This window comes from Idiotropiscis lumnitzeri, chromosome 3 (genome assembly GCF_059441095.1).
Source record: "Idiotropiscis lumnitzeri isolate Australia: NSW breed Sydney's pygmy pipehorse chromosome 3, RoL_Ilum_1.0, whole genome shotgun sequence".
Classification (NCBI taxonomy): domain Eukaryota; kingdom Metazoa; phylum Chordata; class Actinopteri; order Syngnathiformes; family Syngnathidae; genus Idiotropiscis; species Idiotropiscis lumnitzeri.
In genome coordinates this window covers 24,951,698-24,964,225 of record NC_142393.1, presented here as the reverse complement: position 1 = coordinate 24,964,225, position 12,528 = coordinate 24,951,698, and the positions used below count along the sequence as shown (strand labels likewise).

The following is a 12,528-nucleotide window of genomic DNA, read 5'->3' as shown; positions in this document are numbered from 1 at the left end:
ATTTTTTGCATTGACTTCCAAGCACAGACTTGAGACACAAGCACGGTACGATAGCAGTGAACTCAACTCACTACACTTTATAATAAGTAGCAGTTTGGCAGATCGCGAATAATTCATCAAAACTTGACAAGGACGCTCTTGTAAAAGACATTTTTAATCTCAATAACTTTTCTTCCTGTCTCAGTCAAAGTTAAATGAAAATAAAATTCTTAAAAAGAGGATTCATCTCCTAACTGACACTCCCAGCTCAAGTAGTATACTGTCAAGAAGGCAATTACATTTTTTTATTTTTAACAACCAAATCACATGACAGCACCTTAATGCCTTCAGCATTGATAGTCAAAAATTTAAGAAGCAACACATTTAAGCAGATTATTTAAGAAGCCTGACACACTTATATTCTTTATTACTGCAAATGACTATTACAGCATCTTAAGTTAAAGTTGTTGTGGTAGAAGTCGTCGATTCTTCTTCGTTTGTGTCAACATAATTGCATTATACTGACCTGGTGGCCAAGACAGGCAAATCAGAAGAAGCAGCACAATGAATTAGATGACAGCTTTAAAAAATGATACAAAAAGTATTTAATTCTTGACATTGTGTTTCTTTTTGTTCTTTGTTATTACTCCGTGCTTATAATCTACAACATTAGAGTGCTACTTTTCCTTATTAAAAAAAACCTTTCTTTTCTTTAGAGGGAGGCTGCAACGGAATGTCATTTTCAATCGTTTCAATGAGAAAAAACGATTTGAGATACAAGTGTTTTGAGTTGGTCTTGAAAGGAATTAAACCCGTATCTTAAGGCAGCACTGTAATAATTTTTTTCTTTTCCGTGTGGCCCTGACACTCCATTGGTATACAAGCCTAAGAGGAGGGGTTATAACTTTGCAAATCTGTGACGATTGCTTGATTAATGAGCAACAAAGCCCAGTGGTGCTTTGACGTATGAGTTGAACGTGTTCCGTGACCATGTGCATAACTCAAAACACCTGTCCATCAAATTATCTTTCCCTTTTGAAATTAATGGGAATGCTTGATTTTAAATTTGTTGTACTTTCTGAGTTACAAACAATTCATATTTCTGGTCTAGTTGTCTTGATTTGATCTAAAACACATCAAAGACATTTTTTTTTGCCACGGGTCACATTGTAGTTACAGTTTCCTTCAGTGGACCAAAATGTCTGTGAGCCCAAATATATGTATAATTACCTCGTGCTAACATTATCTCAATATTTTTTAAAGTGAAGAAAATTAGCATTTTTCGTATTTTAGCAAGAAATATGAAGTCAATGCACATAATTTGCTTTGTTGGGCCACATAAAATGATGTGGCGGGCTTGATCTGGTCCAGAGGCCTTGAGTTTGACACCGGTGATCAAAAACATAATCTTTTAATCCAAATGTAATTATTTTTAAAATTATTTGCTTCAAGAGATGGCGTCTGCACTACACAGTATTGCATAGTGGTGGCTTTGCAAGTTTGCAGGGACTACATAAAAATAACTTTTCCTTCAAAAACAAAACATTGGGCAATGTCACACAGTTCAAGTCACACAAAGTTGGCTTAGGTAGGCTTCAGTATGCCCGCAACCCTCATGAGGATAGGCGGTACAGAAATGGATAGATGAGTATCAATAATCAGTTGTAGTTGCAACTCTGTTACCCTGTTAAATTTCCGAAAATTCCTATAGAATAATTTCCCCCAAAATAAAAATGTCCTAAGTTTCACTTTCCTCCATTCAGAACATTTCCAGAAAACAAGAAAAAAAATAAATAAACAAGAGCCAAGTTGTCTAATTATGCTATCAGGCAAACTATGTTAGCTCGAATTTGTGATCATATGACCTGCACTCTGCATGAAGCATTTCAGTTTCAGGAAAACATTGCTTGGATCCTTGTGTTAAAAAAGATGTACAGTGTGATAGGCTAACTGAAGACTTGTCTGCCGGCGGTAATGGTTTGTAAATGGTAAATGCGCTCTCAATTGGAAAACGCTTTTTGACTACCATTCCAACTACTGAGAAAAGATTAGGGAATCACCAGACACTTTAAAAGACACTGAAAGAAATCCAGAAAAAAATGTGTTAGTCAGGAACGGTTGTCCCAACCAAGTGGAGGGGGAAAAAAATATAAACTCACTCAATACTGAGGGAAAAAGGAATGGAATCATGAAAAGTCAACAAGAGAAGACCATTTTAACACACACAACTAGTACTTTTAGATTTTAAGGTGATGAGTCTGGACTCTACAGTGCCTAGATATATTTTTTTTAAGCATTAAGCTACACACTACACAACAAAACACGACCGCAGACTTGCAAAGTCATTAGTCCAAGTAAGAAAGCTGTTGCGACACTCAAGAACTCCAATTGAGCGCAAAATGCTTCACATTTATTCTGGACAAACACTTCAAAGTTGTTTTTTCCAAGAATATTTCGAGCTGTGACAGAGGAGGGTTGATTGGAAATGTGATGCAGTGCTGTAATTTGTTGGGGGGGAAAAACTGAGGCAGTCAGTTCCAGTAGTTTATTTTTTTATGAGCATTACATTTTATCATAAGCATCTGCAATAAATACGCATATACACAGACAAACAAACTTATAACGTGCATAATGCACTCAAACACAAATAAGGTACAGCACACCTGAAAAGCAATTAAGGCCTTTTGACGACACGTACTGCATGAATAGCACAACTAGACAAACGACAGCAGTAGGACTGACAGTGTTGGAAATGTTGTTGCAGCAGGTGCTCACTGTCACACATCAGGGAACAAACATCAGAATGTTTTCAAACGCAAAAGTGCACTCGGACACAATAACCCCACCTGACTTTTCCAAAACACTTCCTACACTGCTGTTCTGATTGCACTTGACGAGAACGACATTAAAAGTCAACAATCAGCCCAGTACGGTGAAAGCAAATCTACAGACGGGTATGGAACAGCAGCGTATTGGCCAAATGGAAGCCTTTACTTGTGTTACTTTTGCTCCCGCCGCCAGATGATGACCATGCCCGTGGAGTCAGCGGAGGCCAGCAGACTTTCGTCGCAGTTGAAGCTGACGTCAAGCACGGGGCCGCCGTGACCTTGCAACTTGTTGACAATGGCCTTGGTGTTACGTTCCACGTCGAAGAAGTACACGCATGCGTCCTCGCTGCCCGTCACTGACGACAAAAATTTTAATGTTCTTTAAATAATGAAAAATAGCACTCTGGATAATTTTATTTATAAAACATTAAATAAATTATTCAACGGAATTAAAGGATTTTGTCACACAGCATCAATTTCATCTTTCTGTTGTGCCTTGGGCACCAGGACAAGAGAAAGTCCAGTTTTTATATCTGTTATAATTTAAATAAGCATCCTATCACTCGAACATTCGCAGTTATATTTTTTTCTTCAAAGAGTAGAAGACCATTGCATCCAAAATCTTACTTCCCGTCCCTTCAAACACATTGCTGAGGTGAGTGGCAACCTGAACTTTTAGCTCACCAGTCAGTGCTTTGTGTTCTCAAACATTTTGGTGGCGCGGCTTTGATCCCGGAGTTGGGTGGATACAGCAAGCATAAAACTTCCTGTTGTACTCGCACCAATCGTGGACGAATGCGTGTGCCAATTAAAAAAACAAACAAACAAAAAAAACCTAGGTTTGCGTCTTGAAAACTCATAAGTGGGGCCCACTTGCATCTCAAGGGGCCACTGTACAGGCAAATCCGAATTTTAGTCTGCACGCCATCAGTGTAGTGCCACGTTTGGCCACAAACGTGTGGAGCGTTGAGCTCTACAGGAAGAGATGCAGCCCAATTAGCTTTTAAATTTTTCTCTGTAGCACTCCAAGTATGTGATTTAATAAAACAATATAGAAACCGCACATTTGCAGGGGGTGCCAAAACATATCCCTTGGAATAAACGCAGGTTCAATCAATTACGCCTCACTACCTTTGAGCCAATTAAAAGCTCTGATAGGATTGTTACGTATCACATCAATCTGACATTGTCCAACCTTTCTCACACGCTCATCATGTAGAGTTGTGCAGAAGAGGCGAGGCAACTCATTTGAAACGGAATTTTCAGCTTAGAAGCACTTATCACATGTCAAACATTTCAGAGATGGGGAAAAGTCTGTTTTTGTAAAAAACATGTCTCTGGAAATGTTTGGCGCAATTAAAATTGTTGTAGACAACAGGACCTCATGCTAACTGACCAGTATGAGTGGGAAATATGTGCTCAATATAACATAGAGTTGAAGAAATAGTGCAATATTTTACTATTAAATCTTGAAATTAAGGTTTGGAAGCTACTAAAAGGTATTTTTTGTATAGTAATGCTAAATCAGGGACACTGACCAACACAGGCGCCTTGTCTGAAGGACATGAGGGGGCAGAAGATGCTGTGAACGAGCTGCGAGCCATGCTGAATGGGGAAGCTTCTCTTCAGCTGAAGCCCACCTTCATTGTCCATAACCCTGAAACCATGACAAAGGTCATCAGCTCAAACACAATGGAAGGTAGTGTGGCGACTGTGTGCGCGCACGCGTGAGTGTGCCTAGCAAACAGACCTGTAGAGCAGCAGCTTATTGACGCAGGCGTTGACCAGCAGGGAGGGGTCTCGTGCCTCTCGGCTGATCCACGAGCGAGCAGAAATGCTGCAGATGGAGCTGCCTTCGCTCACCACCAGTCGCTTGGCTTTGGTCAGCTTCCCTACATCAGGGCGGTCAAGGAAGAAATTGTGGGAAGAACAAATTGCAGTACCTCTGCTTTATTTATTATTGGAGGCTGAAAAATATTTTATTTTGAAAAGTGTCCGACTTCTTTTCGTAACAGCCAGCTATGATGGACTCCAAACGCATGACAAAATGAGTAAAAAATAGACCACGTCCAAAGCCTGCTCTACACAATACGTGGCGAGCATTTATTGCAATTTCTACAAATTACCCAGTTTTTGTGTTGCTGGTTCATGCATGTTACAGTTGTTCTGTGGTCTCTGTTGTGTGACAAGAGTGATATTACGGTACGTAAAAATACACAGTGGATTTGCATTTGTTGTTGTAGCATTTTAACCGCAAAAAAATGTGGGATGACTGTACATTCGTTGTCCGGTGGAAATATCATGCATCCATTATGGGCCAATTCCAAGAAGGCGTTTTTGAAGATGTTGTCGGGCAGATGTTTGTGTTTGAGATGTTTTCAAAAGATTTTGCACTGTGGGGCCTTCTCCTTCTCCCGTGTAGGAGCAGCTTGATTGGCCATAATATTTGTGATATTGCAAAATTGTGACATGAAATTCAAATTCGCAGGAAAACTCATGTTGGTTCGAGGCGAGCCTTTGAAATGACATAACAGCTGTGATGGTACCTGTGGCCATGTCAAAGAGGAAGGAGAAGATGCTGCCCCTGTCGTCTCCCGCCCAGAGAATCCTCCCAGGAGAGTCGAAGGAGAGCGACAGCACGCGGCCGGTTAGCTTGCTGGAGCCACCCTTTACCTTCTTGCCGGTGGAGATGTTCACCACCTGCAGGTGATGCTTACTGTTGCCCACCTGTTGCATAAAAAGTTGGGAGACAATCCTCATTGTCCGCACAGCAAGCAATGCAAATAAAGAATAATTCTCTCTCTCTCATTACCTGCATATGGTTAATTATGCTATTATACAACCACTTGTGCCTACTGGGTGTATAATCTCTATAGACCAGTAGTTCTCAAACTTTTCACACCACGTGGCTCCTCAAACAATATTTGACTCACCATGTACCAATATCATGGCAATCGGTTTTCGTGATTGAGCCATTCCAACAAGTTGGGACTAAAATCAAATCCTATGAAAAGTGAAGTAATATCTCCAACAAGAAATAATACAATTAATCTGTTGCAGAAAAAATTACTTTTTGTTGAGATTAACTATAACTTAATATCCCCTCAAAAAAACGATGTCAAATATCGTGTATTGTGAAAATACCGTAGATATATAATACCATTTAATTCAAGTCAAATAAAAATTGGACCTAACCAAATGTTTGAAAAACAAGCAATTCTTGCAGACTAAGAACAGATATATTGCAGTTAAAAGTTAGATGCAACTCAACAGTACTGAGTAATTCTTCTGCGTATCACAATTTGGGAACCACTGCTGTATACACTAAATCTTAACATAAGTGATGTGAACTAGAAAATCTACACCAACGACGGAATCCATCCACAGCGCATCTACAGCACGGGGCTCTAAGTCCGGTCTTCGAGGGCCCCTTCCCATCCTGTTTTAGACGTTTCCTTGCTCCAACACACCTGATTCAAATGATCAGCTCATCAGCAAGCTCTGCACAAGCCTGCTAATGATGCCTCATTCGAATCAGATGTGTTTTGGCGGTGGGAGGGTGAGCGGGGACTGTCTGGAAAGGGGCTCACGAGGACCAGCCTTGGAGACCCCTGATCTACAGTCACCTCTCGCACTTTTACAAATGAAATAAACAGCTCTGCTCATGTCCAGATTTGGTTTTACCTCAACAAACATCAAATTCTCATCTCCATCCAGTAAATTCCCAACAGTGCGCTACTTCAAATAAAAGATGTTTTCCCCTCTATAGGCATAAAGGAATAGGAATAATCAAAAATATATCTAAAAAATACTTTAAAAAATCAGCTAAAAGTCCAAATGCATGTTTTCCAACTATCTTTGCGCCGCGGACTGGAAAAACAAAAGCCTGTGTAGTTGTTTGAATTAGTTGGAGCCTAGCTCCTGCTTCTCTTTGTTGAGTCAGTCCCATCTTCGTGACTCATGTCCTGTCTACTCCGTCATTTTGTTTTGGTTGCAATCCTTGCAGAAAATCCAGCCTCTCAAAGGAGGATGTTGGAAATGGATGGAAAATATTAAGTGCCTTTCTGGCAGTTCTGAAAGCCTCATCACCTCGTTTGTGTCATCACATCTTGAAAATCACCTGGACTGACAAAGCAGTATTATTCTGTATTGTCTCTGAAATGCACCTTTCTTTTTTTCTTGTACCAAACATTGTGATAAAATCGGTTGCAACTGTACTGCTCTGTTTTGATTGATTCAATGCCGGAGAATGTGAATATCCACACGCATGATATAAGCTCTTCTTCTGTTTTGTTATTTGACCTTTGAAGAAGCTATCAGCTTGTTTTGTTGCCCATTTTTTGCTAGTTTGTAGGCTTACTTTATATATTGCATCACATGATCACATTTACATGTAGACAGGAACAGGCGAATACAGCTGAGTCTTAGAATTAATTTTTGGTCAGACACATATGATTCAGCCAATATTTTACAATCAGTCTCAAGCACCAAATGGCAGCGGTGGTGGGGGTCGACTTCCTCATAAAAGACCGATCTACTTTCAACACGGAACACGAGGATTATGATCACTATAATGATTACTTTGACAATCAATTACTCTGTGAATTATTTTTCCCATTAAGTTTGAGAATTTCTTTTTAATATCCATCCCTTTATTCAAAAACAGGACGTTATTTAAAATTGAGAGTGCAGAATATGCACAACATAAATTGACAATGGTTCGGTTACTGGTTTGGTCCGTGACATGTCAGAAAAGAGACAAAAATGTTGATTATTGTTTTTCAAAGTAAAAGCAGATTTTTGCAAAAAGCTAACCAGTCTGCTTTCACATAGAACTACAGAATTTACTGTTGAGAGGCTGAAATTCCGATGATTAGGACAAGTTCAAGTTAAACAACCTCATTAAATGATTACATCAATTATAAAAAGATTTGTAAGTTCATTTAATAAGATCAGTTGTCCACGAGTCAGTTCATTGTTGTTGCATCTCTCTAGTTGTGCAAGAAGCGTAGATCTTGAGAAAACCAAGACAACCATTTCTGAGTGCATTGGTAGGAATCAAACGTGCATCACGTTAAGACTCACCACAGTGAGGTTGTTATTCATTGGCTGGAAAGTGCAGCAGAGTAGCTCGCTGGATTCCGGGTCTCGGACTTCCCGGATGCATCGGCCGTCTTCTGTATTCCAGATCCGCAGGGTCCCGTCGAGCGATGTCGACACAATAACATCGTTGCTGAGGGACCAAGCAAAGTCTGTAACGGGGCCCCCATGGCCCTTCAAAATCACCTTGACGGTGGCAGGAGGCGGGGACAAGGTCATGATGGACAAGGTGCCGTCCAGCGAGCAGCAAGCCAGGAGTTGTTTGTCGTCGTTGGCAAACTGCAATCGTGGTACTGCAATAAGGCAGGACGATGGAATGAGAGCATGCTCAACATACGGCATTGGACAGGCTCATTGTGGTTGATTTTCTGAGGGCCACTGCTCACTGTATAATGGACAGTCATTACACAGTCGTAGTCATTTGGAATTGGCTCAGGTTTGCAGCGTCAAGCTATGAGAAAAAACAAGGTCTGCTGCTAAGTATGTTCAAAAGGTATTGCAACCCTAGAGAGTACCGCGACTAACTTCATCAACATTTGAAAGGGAGGCATGCAGCTTATCGGGACATATGTTACTTTGTGCTTGAGTCGGGAGAACAGGAGATGCCAGACACTTAAACAACGAAGACAGATAACATCAGTGAAATCATTTTCTCATTGTTTTGTGTATAAGTAGAGCTGCCACAAACAATTATTTTGCTAGTCGACTATTTATCAACAGTAGTCGTTCGTGATGCTTGCTGGTGCGGCTTGATTCTTTATGCATTTACTAATTAATGAGATGATACAATATTCAACTTTGATTAATCTTTGCAGCTGGTACCAGCAGTTCTGCGATGTTCATAAATGATGTAGCATCTTAAATTGAAGGCAATATTATGGCCTTAAATGTTTTGCCTGCAATGTTTTAGTGCAATTTAAAATGAAATCAAAATTATACACTGTGTAGAGTTGCACTAATACTACGAAACGATCTATGAATCCAAAAAGAAATACTTGTAAACAAATTTCACTCTTTGGCACCAATAATTTTTTAAAATGTATTAGGCAGTGAAATCAGAATATGGTAGTAAATTAAATTATAACTAAATGAAGTTAATAATTTAAAAATTAAAGAAATTAAATTAATAGTAAAAAATTGGTCTACATAACGGAGTCCCTAAAGTGACATGTGAAAAAAAAATAAAAAAGAAATTTGTTTTTCGTCCTGACGAGAAACTTTCTCATCCTAACCAGAAAGTTTCTCGTCCAAACCAGAAACGTCCTCGTTTAGACGAGAAAACTTTCTTGTCCCGACGACCCGTTTGCAATTGATTAAGATTAAGTGACTTAGTTTGGATAGTTTCAAGTAAAACAAGGACTCTATTTAATTATTTGATTAGCAAACAAGCGGTCAGTTAATTTGCTAAATGGATTAGTTGTTGATTGATTGATTACCTGTAATTGTTACACTTCTAGTTTGAGGAGGAAAAGGGGATTTCACAAAGGAGGAAAAAACAATTAAAAAAAGTAAACTTTTTTTTTGTGTGTCATTTGCCTTGTCCTTTTATTGAATATACAGATGGTATGCCACTAACTTGCTTTAATAAAACAATTCTGAAAAAATCTATCTAATTTGTTGGGAAAAAAGGGGTATTTTATTTTTAAGATACAGCGTGTCGGGCAGCTCTAGCCCAGGATGAAACATCTATTACGCAACCTACCTGCAGAATCAACATGTTGGTCAAATATGTGGTGCATTCCAGCAAAGGCGTAATTTTCACTTAAAGTTGTGTCACCAGCCATGGCTCGACTCGCCTCTGCCACAGAAGTTGGAACCAAACTGCCTGGAGGCCTGCAGAGCCCAACAATAGCAAGCGTGTCAGTACAGCAGCATGCAACACATTACACAACCTTCAGCTGCTTTAGAAAAGATTTGCATCACTGCAACTAAAACCAACAACATAGAGGAGAAAGCAATATTTGCTGAGACGTTGCATTTGCAGTATTGCAATGGGATGAAATGCAATTTTCAAATCGCCATCACAATATTGGAGTGTACGACAATGTGATTGATGATTCCAAATCATAATCCCTATATGGCACAAATGGCGGGACAACCTTTCATCGTAGACAGCTCTGTTCATCTGGGCCTGCAGCTGGTAGGAGCCTCTGCTGATGGACCGCCGGTGGCCACGAGCCCCTTGGGCGCGGGGGTCTTCCTCAAAGTCCTGCTCATGTTGAGAGGAAAGGGAGACAAGAGGTGTCAGAGTGAAAACAAAAAGATTTCCACCAGTTTGGCTGCAGTATATTTCTGAACAACAATACTGAAACAATGAAATCATAAAACAGCGGCACTGTGACTTAGAAATATCATTCAGTCCGTGACCAAGGACACAGTTGCTTCGATTAAAAAAAAAAAAAAAAAAAAATCTATATTTTTTTTTCCCCCTCATTTCTTGTCACATTTGGAGGTGGCCACCTCCGACTTGACATTATGATCTTAAATCAGAGTTACACCTGGTGTTTTGGGCTTTTCTGAAAGACATCAAAATAACTCAGAATTTTTCAAGGTGAGTGGGTGACCATTGCTTTAAGAAAAATAAATAAGAAAATAAAAATACTTCAGAGACAATTGCATTAGTTTGGGCCAGTGGGGCATCATAAGCATATGTGCTAATAATCACAATAGTACCACTGTTGCCTGAATTTGAGCCAGGCAAACCCCTGTTCAGATCAGAACAACATCTCTTCCATCTGTGTTTCTTGGGGTCTGACCTCCATGCGGTCCAGTGTGGTACGGGAACTGCGCACACTGCTGGCCCTGAAGCTGCTTTGCTCGGATAGCGGACCGTAGCGCAAAGCCAGCAACTGACTGCGCAGCCTCAGATACTGCCTGCGCAGCCCCGGCTCAAAGCCGCACTTGGCGTTTTCTCTGAGCAGCTGGCTGCGGCGGCGAATGTACTGAGTTCGGAACTGAGGGAAGGTCGGCGTGCGGTAAGCATTGTACCTAGGGTAGGGCAAAAAGCAATACAGAAAAAAAATGATCAATGTGCAATGGAAAGCCATATGGAATGTATTCCATAACCTTCATACCCATCTTAAGGTCCATGTATTAGTACGATCTTTTTCCACACTCGTAGAACGACAGTGCTTCATGAGTAATGTTTTTTTTCCTCACTGCTACTGACACTTCTAAACTCACTCGTTTATAATTAAACCTTATTCCCAAGATATTGTACTGCTAAATACCAGTTTGTGACCATCCCGTTTACGCTCATAAATGGACATTAAGCAGGATGTGAAGGATATAGAATGAACACTCCAATAGTTTTTCATAGGATGCGTTGTTGAACTACTTCTCAAGTGTGCATTGGTCTCACCTTGCGTCCACTGCCAAAACCTGCTGCCAAACTGCTGCCATTAGATACAACAAATACAGTGGGCGAAGATCAAGCCACTGCCTGGGCAGGACCTACACAAACACAAATGAAATAACATTTTTAGTGAAAAAAAATAACAAGGGTCACATTCAAGTGCACACTTTAAGACAAATTGGAACTGGGAACGCGAAATGGCCGTTCAAGTCAACCACCGTCTGCCACCCTTCACAGCACGACAGAAGATGGTGGACGACCAAACGGCCAGCCTTTTCAGCAGTTTCTTCTCCTGTATCAACTTGACACCGACAGATTAACTGGGAGATCTGAAAGCAACTCCAGTGCTCGTGTTTTGGCTTGTTTGTTGCCACTTGTGGTTCGATGCTAACGCGGCTACGCTAGCAATTAGCAGACGAGCCACAGCATGATGACACACATGACAGTCAATTGCTCATCAATGAAACTAAGTGTCTCGTTGTTTGTCAGTCATGTAGTCATCGGTTTAAATTCACTTGGATGTACATAGCGGATAAATAGTTTAGAAAACAACGCACCTTCTTTAGCTTTCCTCCATCGTCGCGCTTCCGGTAAAATCACGTGACCACGTTGTCAGGGGAAGGCCCAGGTGATGACGTTACTGAAAAGATAATTTCCTAATTTTTCTCAAATGTAACTTTGCAAAGATAAAACCTATTCTTTGTATCTTGAACTGGATCTCAATTTACTTTTAATATATTTTGCTAGGAACAAGAAAGCTTTAATGTTAAAAATGTCTTTTTTTTGTCAATAGTTTTGCCTTTTACTCTGACCCCTGGCTTGTTTTGTTTTGGTGAGTCATAATTGTTGTCCATGTATCTTGTTGAATGTTCTTGCAATAGTGGTAAATTCTGAAAAAAATAAATTAAAAAAAGTTAACATAATCTGGTTATTCACTTAGAAGAATATTAATTATGAGTCATCCATTAATAACACAATCAATTAGGTCATAAAGTATATTGTCTAGGCAAAAAGCTAAAAAAATGTCCAGAAAAACAATTCGTGAGTTCAATATACTATTGTGGCCAAAAAAAACAAAAACATCTGTGACAAAAACAAAAAATTGTGAAATTGATTCTTGCATTGATTTATCAAATAATCAGATACTAATTAATTTACCATTAAAATGCATTCATAAATCATTTTCTTCCAATTACTGTGTATTCAGGCTGACATTGTTTTATGCATAAACAAACGTAACGTTCAACTCACAAACCTTTTTGAAAT

At 39.8% G+C, this 12,528-nt stretch overlaps 1 protein-coding gene across 1 annotated transcript; it reads right to left on the bottom strand.

Annotated features, from left to right (window-relative positions):
• Positions 1-2,510: 2,510 nt before the first annotated feature.
• Positions 2,511-11,922, bottom strand: wdr13 (WD repeat domain 13). The gene is made up of 10 exons (XM_088291724.1): positions 11,820-11,922; positions 11,269-11,360; positions 10,664-10,895; positions 10,007-10,116; positions 9,610-9,740; positions 7,893-8,200; positions 5,354-5,534; positions 4,558-4,699; positions 4,346-4,464; positions 2,511-3,163 (listed from the first exon to the last, which is right to left on the bottom strand). The coding sequence occupies exons 2-10, from the start codon at positions 11,307-11,309 to the stop codon at positions 2,979-2,981; spliced, it is 1,449 nt and encodes a 482-aa protein (XP_088147850.1). The 5' UTR covers positions 11,310-11,360; positions 11,820-11,922; the 3' UTR covers positions 2,511-2,978.
• Positions 11,923-12,528: the final 606 nt, after the last annotated feature.